The 9,065-nt window shown below is 43.6% G+C and overlaps 1 protein-coding gene and 1 pseudogene across 1 annotated transcript; one reads left to right on the top strand and one right to left on the bottom strand.

Moving 5' to 3' along the window:
- Positions 1-2,620: 2,620 nt before the first annotated feature.
- LOC105297179 lies at positions 2,621-3,564 on the top strand (annotated as a pseudogene).
- A 4,282-nt stretch (positions 3,565-7,846) lies between these two features.
- LOC105297178 (olfactory receptor 2A12-like) lies at positions 7,847-8,794 on the bottom strand. The gene has a single exon (XM_011367689.1). It carries the CDS (start codon positions 8,792-8,794, stop codon positions 7,847-7,849), a length of 948 nt encoding a protein of 315 aa, XP_011365991.1.
- Positions 8,795-9,065: the final 271 nt, after the last annotated feature.

Raw genomic sequence — 9,065 nt, 5'->3', positions numbered from 1 at the left:
GATGGAGACAGTGAAGTAGGGCACTCTGGCTGAGATCAGAATAGAGTCCTTCCCTGACAATCTGCCTGGAAACACCTATTCATTCTTTATGGAACATAAAATTCTTCCCTGGCATGCCTGCCTAGCCCTCGCCCCTGTACTTCTCTGTCTGTGCACTTACTCTAATTGATGTTCACACATAAATCCACTTGAGCTGTGAGGTGGAGTAGGTAGAGGCCTGTGGGGCGTGGAGGAGGAGTCTGGTGGGTGTACAGGCCTTGAGTGCAAGCTGGGATGATAAATGCATGCTTAGGGCTGAGGAAGGCTGCTGGGGGCCTGGAGAATCCCACAGCACACAAGCTTATTAAGAAGGTGCCTGATTTGTCCTCCCTGAGGATCAAATATTAAATGGGAATCTAGCAGGCTCCTGGCTCATCCTACAGAGAGCCCAGTATCAGGTAAGGAAAGGTTGGGCACTGGCAGGGGCCAGAGCCATGCAGACCCACCCCTAGACATCCTCTGTCTGATGCTTCCCTACCTGTTCCTTTCTCTGTCCTACTGTGTTCCTCCACCTCCTTCCTATTCACATCAGACCCTCCAAGCCTAAGCATCTATATGCTCAGCTTCCCAACCTCTGTCCTCCTGTATTCATTGATTTCTCTATCTCTTTATCTTTCTTCCTCTTTATTTGTCTTTTGGCTGTGCTCCTTGGATAAGGTGGGGAGAAAAGTGGATGGAAGTGAAAAATGTTGCTATGGAACTGAGGCAGTTGGCCTCCTCTGCAGCCCACTGTGGATATGGGAAAAGACACTGGTAGGAGAGATAAAGGTAGCGATGATAAGTAAGGGAAAGGTGTTGATTGAAGGTTCAGGGCAGTCATTGAGCTGGAGGAAGACACTGAAATTGGGAAGAGCTGTGATGCTCTCGTTGGGGAAGCGGAGGGAAGTAACCACCTTCAAAGGGGATAATGATGTCCTGGCATTCCTCTCTGGCACAGCCCTAGGCCATTACCTGTGGTGGCTCAAAGGAGGGTCATAGTGAGCTTGGAGCCCCATATTCATCTCTCCCTGGCCCTTCTATCCCTCTTTCCTCTGAACTCTCCTCTTTTCTTCATTTCTGAGCTATATTCTAGTCACCAAGTATGTAGCAGGGACTGGGAGTGGGATGCCTATTGAGAGACTCCTGCAATGGTCCAGGCATCAGGTCCAGATGAAACTGGAAGAGAAGAGCATAGAGAGACGGCCAAGTCCTTAACTCTTCCAGATGTTGTGAACCAGAATTCCTCCTGCTCACCAGCATAACTGGTCACAATGCATCCTAGACATTTTGTCTGATCCTCTCACGGGTCAGCAAGTTTAATACCACATCTTATTTGTGCATTTATCTGCAGCTCCTACTACAGGGCCTGATAGGTAAGATGTGCATCAAATTCTCTTCCTCATGTTATCGTTTATTAAATGGTCAGCAAAGACCATTTCTTGACAATTCGATAAATGTTGACCATCTGATAAGTGACACCATGAGAAAGAGGATTTGATGGAAACTAGAATTACTGAGTTCCAGCCCTGTGCTAGACTCAATGCTAGGTACTTCACACATATCATGTATTGCTTCTCATGGGATCTCTCCCTGGGAAATTGAGTGTCAAAGAGATTTCATTGCTCGAACAGGGCCAGAGTAGAAGTACTAAAACTTGAATTCAAGTCCTCTGATTCCAAATTCCATGCTCCTGCATTAGAATACACCACGTTCTATGGCATCACAGAATCAGTGTTAACTGTGAAGAAATAAATTAAACTCAAGCACAGTCTTTAACTGGGGCTCACTGGCTATCACGAATCTCAGGTCCAGGAGAGAAAGGGACTCTAAAGGATAGCTTACCATTGGAAGAAGTATTCCCACCAGGCTGAAAGGACTTAGAGATGCCAAATCTGTCTTTAAGCAAAAAAAAAAAAAAAAGACAGCTGTTATTTTGCCTCACTTATAGCTTTAGGGTCAAGCACGAAGACCCTTTCCTTTAGTTATGGGTAAGGCCAGGAAAAGGCAGAGCAGTGAAAGACACCAACTAAAGAAAATCAGATGTGAGGAAGCTTCCAGAAGGCCAAAAGATTCAAGATACAGAGACCTGGGTAATACTTTCTAAATACTTTTAAGGTTTCTGGAGTTATAGATCTGCTCCACATATCTGAGTCACCCTGTCTATATAACTAGAGTAATCAGATGTTTAAAGCCTCAAAGGAAAGTGTTCTTACTGCTTGTCTCCTGATAAAAGGAAGGAGAGCTTCAAATCTTCATCATCTCATTCTTCAGCCAGGACTAGGAGAAAAGAGCCCGCAAGCAATGCACTATGTGTTGGTAGCTCCTGAAGGGAAGGAAAGCAGATGGCTTTGCGGGAGCTGATAGACAGAATGAAATAAAACCATGGAGGTCTTGAAAAAAGATTTGGGGCTGAGAAACACAAATTTCCATGAAGGTTTCCCTCCCCTTCTCAAATGTAGCTTCACCCCACGTAGACCTTTATCTTTGAATTGATATTATTCCTTAGTAGGATCCAAATAACCACTGGATGACCATGTTCCTTGAATATGAGGCTAAGCTGGGCCATGAGCAGGTATAATTCTCTTTCTGAAGCTGAAGAAGAATGAAATATTTTTCCTGGGAGAACCACAGCTCGGTGTCTGAGTTCGTTCTTCTGGTTTTCTTCAGGGATTCAAAAATTAATATAATCCTCTTCAACATCTTTCCCTTCCTCTACCCTCTATATTTGCAGACAATGGGCTCATTGTCACTTTGATTCACCTGGACTTCCGCCTCCACACACCCATGTACTTCTTCCTCAGAGTCCTCTCCATGCTAGACATGAGTTATGTAATCACCGCTGTGCCCAGATGTTGGTGTATCTGGTCTGCCAGAAGAAAACTATCTCCTACATTGGATGTGCGACCCAGATGTACATCTTTCTGGTGCTGGGCACCACTGAGGGCTGGTTGTTCTCTGTCATGGCCTATGATAGGTATTTAGCCATCTGCCACCTACTTAGGTCCAAGGTTATCATGAGCCCATGGCTGTGTGGGGCTATCGTGATCTTTTGTGGATTGTGAGATGCCAGCTGTTCTCTAGTCTACATTGTCTTCACAATGCGCCTGCCTTACTGTGGCCCCAATGAGATCAATCACTTCTTCTGTGAGATTTCTGCTGTCTAAAATTGGCCTGTGCAGACACCTCCGTCAATGACTGAATTGATTTCATTCTGGGATTCATCTTTCTCCTGGTATCCCTTTCCTTCTTTCTGACCTCTTATATTCGCATCTTTGCCACCATCTTAAGAATCTCTTCGATCCAGGGTCGACTCAAGGCTTTCTCCACCTGTGCCTCCCACTTCACCATGGTAACCATGTTCTGTGGACCTGCCATGTTTATGTACATGAAGCCTGGGGCCGATGCCTCCCCAGAGCGGGACAAGAAACTGGCTCTGTTCTACAATGTCATGTCTGCCTTTCTCAACCCCATCATCATAGCTTCAGAAACAAAGATGTGAAGAGGGCTTTCCTCAAGTTAACAGGCTGGGGCAGGGTCTCTGAGTGAGGCCACTGGAGCACAAAAGGCCACAACCAGACCTAAAACTACATGTTCTGTGTTGTTTCTACCGCATTCCCTCCCATAATCTGATGGACAGGTAAAAATTATTGACTTCTATTTGGGGAGACGTGAAGGTGGGTACTTGTCTGGTAATTTTTGATGGCTTCTGCAGCTGGGCTATCCTCAAACATCAAGAGGCCGAACAGTAGATAGAGTTCTAAGAAAGCACTTGTGTTTTATTCAAACTATTAAGCCTCTTTCTGATTAATGTTGAGCCTCTTTAGCATCAGAATTGTTGAGCCTTCATTAACTAAGAGCTATCAATAAAAGTGATGGTTCAGGTAGAGGTGATACACATTCAATGCAACCAGATGTCAGAGAAGTGCTGTGAACTCAATAAGGAATTAATGATGATTGTGGTATTGGTGGCATTGTGATGATTATAACTTGTATAAGGAAGGATAATATTTGACTTCACATTTTGCAGCTGGTTATAGGACATTTACTGAACAAGCTTTGGAATTTAATAAGGAAGGGTGTTTAGGAGAGATGCTGAGGTATTGGGAGAGAGAGCTGTCAGGCGCCATACAGAACGATCAGCAGGATGTACCTGGTCCCCAAGTCACAAGGCAAAGGTAAGGGTAGTAGAAACATTATAAGAGTTGATCATGTATCCAGACTACATCAAGATAGTAGTACAATGGTAGGAGATGGAGGACAAAGGGAAGATTTGGAATATGCCTTATTTTTAGGAAACAGAATTTCAGAGAGAAACCTCTATGAAGAGGAGATGATGCTCATTATGGAAGGAACATAAGACATAGATGGAAGCCTAAAGGTTGAAAATTTTGGGCGGTAGCAACAAGAGATGGAAAAACAGAGCAGAGTTAAAATCTCAGCCCCTTCGTTTACTAATTGTGGGCTTAGGATATGACTCCCTAAGCACCCTGAACATGAGTTTTCTGAGTCTCAGTTTTTCTTTGGTAAAATGGAGATAATAATACTTACTTTGAAGGGTTAGAGAGACTATAACGTTTTTGTCCAATAAGGAGATAGAAACTACTCAAAAAGTTAAACAGGGGAGATTTAATATAAAGAAATATTAACTATGACGAGAGTAACTATAAGACATAAGGAAACACTATGTAGTATCCGAGGGCCAAGAGATAGGAGTCAAATTAGGACAGACCTGGGAGGGATTCAGAATTCATTGGAGGAATTTTGTTTCACGTGAAAAGTAGAAGATTTCACTGGTTTGGCAAAGCAGAGTTCCTCTGGAGTTGCGCAGTATAGGCCATCTTCCAGAGTATAGGTAAGGGAGCCGGCAATTTGCAAACAGTGGTGTGAACATACAATTAGATGCTGGGTGCTAATGGGACAGAAAGCCTCCATAGTGCATGTGTTTGCAGATTGAATAACTTCTCATTCTGTGACCCTAAAAACTACAGGTGCTGTACGCATGCTGGTAGAGGCTTGATGCAAGTGCACAAGGTGGCTGCGTGAAGAACACGCCAGGGCTTCTAGAGGGAATCAGGCAGTGTGGAGCTCAGATTTCCACAAATAGAGGGCAGCCAGACTGAGACTCCAAGTCATTGTGACTTCTGGGTTGCAAGCGGCTCTGGCTGGAAAATGCAGGGAACCTCATTCTTCCTGCAGTGTCCCTCCAGGCCTTCTAAGAAAGTTTAGCATCATGCTTATTTTAAAAGAGAAATATTTAAGGGAATTTTGCTGTTTATTAGATAGTATAAATTGAAAGCTGCATTTGGAATCGAGAGGTAATAAATGGTATACGTTAGAGTCCAGACTTTCAGCTAATCAGCTTCCATATGTATCCCTCTATGAACATTCAAACTCCTTTACAACAAACAAAACTCGATATTTTTACCTAATAATATACATCTCTCCTTATAAGTGAAGGAGATCATAGACTATATTAATTACTCCTCAAATTCAAACACAATCTCACTGAATAGTCTGTTACCTGAAAACAATATTATAATGTTAGCATCAAATATATATTGAATACCTTTTAAATGGTGATAAGAAATAAGAGAATGATTATGTACAATAAACATATGTAAATTACAAGCATAGAGTTCTCCAGTTCTTTCCCTAGTTCTCCTTCTTTGTCAGCTTCAGCACCATAATCAGCAACTTCTCCTCCTAATATCCTTAACCTGCAATTCTCCCTGAGAACACCACATCGCCTGCAGTTCTTTGAAAGAGTGATTCTTTATTCTCACTCTGGGACTGTGAGTCCCGGACGTTCTCATCCCCAATGACCTTTGCTCCCATCTCCTTTCCATTCTCCTCAAGTCACACCCACAGTGGAGTCTGTCATCCATAAAACTGCACCGCTCCCATAAGAAGAACCCAAGCATTCCCATCTAGAGTGAATTTTCTAATAGGGCTCTTCTTATGGGGCCGTTATTATGACCACATGACCCTTCTTCCAGATCCATGGACAATGGAATCCTCTTTTGACTTGGGGCCTTTGTGCCTGCTGTCCCCTTTCCTGAAATGCCCTTCTCCTGACTATTTGAACGGGTGATTCCTTCTCATCCTCAGGCATCTGCTAAATCTTCTTCTCTCACAAGGGTCTACCTGTCAGCTCTCAATAAGTAGATTTCCCTCTTCCACTTTTCTCTATCATTTAACTCTGTTTATTTCCTCAGAATTTTGCAGCTTGGTTTTTCAATAATTAAACTTAATTTCTATTTTAGGCTATTATACCACTGGTGGAGAAATAATTTTATCTTCTTGGGTTTTCCCTTCCGCTCTCCCGGACTCCAACCTCCAGAGGGCTTACAAAGTGCTAAGGTGTGCAGTGGTGGGCAGGAGTGGGGTGAGATATAACCTGGTCTTCTGCATCTGACACCCACTGAGGGAACTTCAGTGCTGTGAGGTCGTCGGTCACCACAGGTCACTGGATTCTGGATTACAGTTTCATGACTGTAAATTTCTCCACATATCTCTCTTGGTTTCCATGGGGCCTGATACTGGCTGGGCCATAATGTATGCATAAGAAATGCTGAAACTAAATTGACTTATCCCAGAGACCCAGGTCCACTGGAGCCTGGAAGAGACCCGCATGTCTATGCTAACTCTGAGGCTCTGTGCCAGGATTCTTAGAGAAATCCATATGTCATTTAGATTTCTTAAAATAATAAGTCACTGCTATATGTGCTGCCCATATGGTTTACAGGAGGTTAACACACAAGAGCAACTCTTATTTTTCTGTGGTTTATTTATTCATCTAATGGTTTACAGAGGATTTACAAGTTTATTGCAATTTCATGCACTCCACCTACCAGGGTATGGAATTTTAGAGAGAGAGACCATTAAATTTAAAGTGCTCATTTTATAAATGAAGAAAGTAAGACCTAGATGAAGGAAGTAAACTGTCCAAAGTCACAAAACAAGTTGGCAAGCATGTGCTAGAACCCAGGTCCTTAATGTTAGGTTCCGTGTCCTTCCACAACACAATGCAGAGTACACTGTGTTAGCTCCTTGAGCTGTATTGGTTCCATGCACCACATCAGGTCCATGAGCGGCATTGCTTCCATATACCATTGGCTTATTTTCAATGTTGTCTACAGATATTTATTGTTTACATATAACACCGCATGCCTACTTCACCTTACTCTTCTACTGTGTTCCTGTTCTACATCACTTACAGTTACCATGTTTCATGTGGGTTTCATGTATTCTATTGGTTCCAATGCCATTATGTTACATTACATTATCAACTTCATTATTTACTGCTCTTGCTGTAGAGGGATTATATATCCATAACCATTGCCACGTGAATTGCATTACTTTTCTCTGGGGATAAATGATACTTCCTCCTCTTTTACCATTAGGCTTGACCATGTGACTTGCTTTGGCCAATAAAATGTGAGCAAAGAGATGTGTGTCACGTCTGAGCAGAAATTTAAGAGTCATCATGTATGTCAGCCAGTATTCTTTTCCCTGTGTCCTAAGCATGGCATGTTTCAGATAGGGACTCTTCCTTCAGGTTGAACCCAAGAATCCAATGGCAGAAGGACACAGGACACCTATCAATGACATGGAACATGAACAGTAAAAGAATTCTTGGTGCTGTAATCCACTGCACCACAGTGTAGCAAGCTGACCAAGACAGCCACATTGGTTTTATGTGACACATTTGTTCCTGTGACCAAACACTACGTTGGTGCAAATGAACAATGTTGGTTGTGTACACTGTAGGTGTTATTCCTTTCTTCAGCATTGGACAATCTATCCCAGGCCCCTCCTGGATCCCAGTTCATGAGTACATGCGACCATGCCCCATCACTTTGAGAAAAGCCACTTTGATGTCCTTGTTCCTCAGACTATAGACCAAAGGGTTGAGCAGGACATTGAAGACATTGTAAAGGAGTGTAATATGCTTGTCTTGCTCAGGGGAAGAGCTGGAGTTGGGCCTCATGTAGATGTAGGTGACTGGAGTATAGAAGAGTGTGACCACAGTCAGGTGGGAAGCACAGGTGGAGAAAGCCTTGCAGCGGCCTTGTGTGGACTTGATCTTGAGAATGGCCTGGCCAATGCGGATGTAAGAGGCAAAAATGAGGGAAAGTGGGACAACAAGCATGAGCACACTGATAACCTGGTCCACCATCTCAATGAGATGGGTATCCATGCAAGCCAAGCTTCGTACCGAGGGGCCTTCACATAAGTAGTGGTTGACCACGTTGGGCCCACAGTATGGCAGCCTCATGGTGAAGAAAGTATGGATCAGAGAGAAGAAGAAACCACAGGCCCCGGCCCCAGCTGCCAGGCGTGCACACAGGCCCCAGCTGAGGATGACAGTATAATGCAGTGGGTGACAGATGGCTATGTATCGGTCATAAGCCATGACTACAAATAAAATGCACTCAGTCAAGCCCAGGGCACCAAACATATACATCTGTAGCCAACAGCCAGCAAAGGAGATAGTCTGAGAATGAGCAAGAAGATGTACCAACATCTGGGGCATGGTGGTAGTGATGTAGCTCATGTCCAACAGGGAGAGGATACAGAGGAAGAAGTACATGGGAGTATGAAGATGCATGTTCAGATAGATCAGGGTGACAATCAGCCCATTGCCCAGGACTGAGCTCAGGTAGAGGAGAAGGAAGGCAATGAAGAGGATCCTTTTGGACAAGGGGTCACTGGAGAAGCCAAGCAGGATAAATTCGGAAACCCAGCTTTGGTTCTGCCTTGGAGACATCCACATGGTGGGGCCTGTAAGAGAATCATACTCATTTAAGTACCATGTAAAGTACAGTCGTCTAGCAAGAATGTCGGCCCTGGAGGCTGATAGGCTAGGGTTTTAATTCTGGCCCCACTACTCATTTGCTGTCTTGAACAAGTTATTTAACCTCTCAGCCTCAGTCTCCTCATCTGTAAAATGTGGCTAATAATACTCATCTTTCACAGTTTTCGTAAGGAGTAGAGGCAATGTATATGAAGCATCTAACACAATGCCTTAAAACGATAACATTAAA

This window comes from Pteropus vampyrus, unplaced genomic scaffold (assembly GCF_000151845.1).
Source record: "Pteropus vampyrus isolate Shadow unplaced genomic scaffold, Pvam_2.0 Scaffold135, whole genome shotgun sequence".
NCBI lineage: Eukaryota > Metazoa > Chordata > Mammalia > Chiroptera > Pteropodidae > Pteropus > Pteropus vampyrus.
Note: the sequence above shows the minus strand (reverse complement) of the source record. Positions and strands in the feature narration are given on the sequence as shown.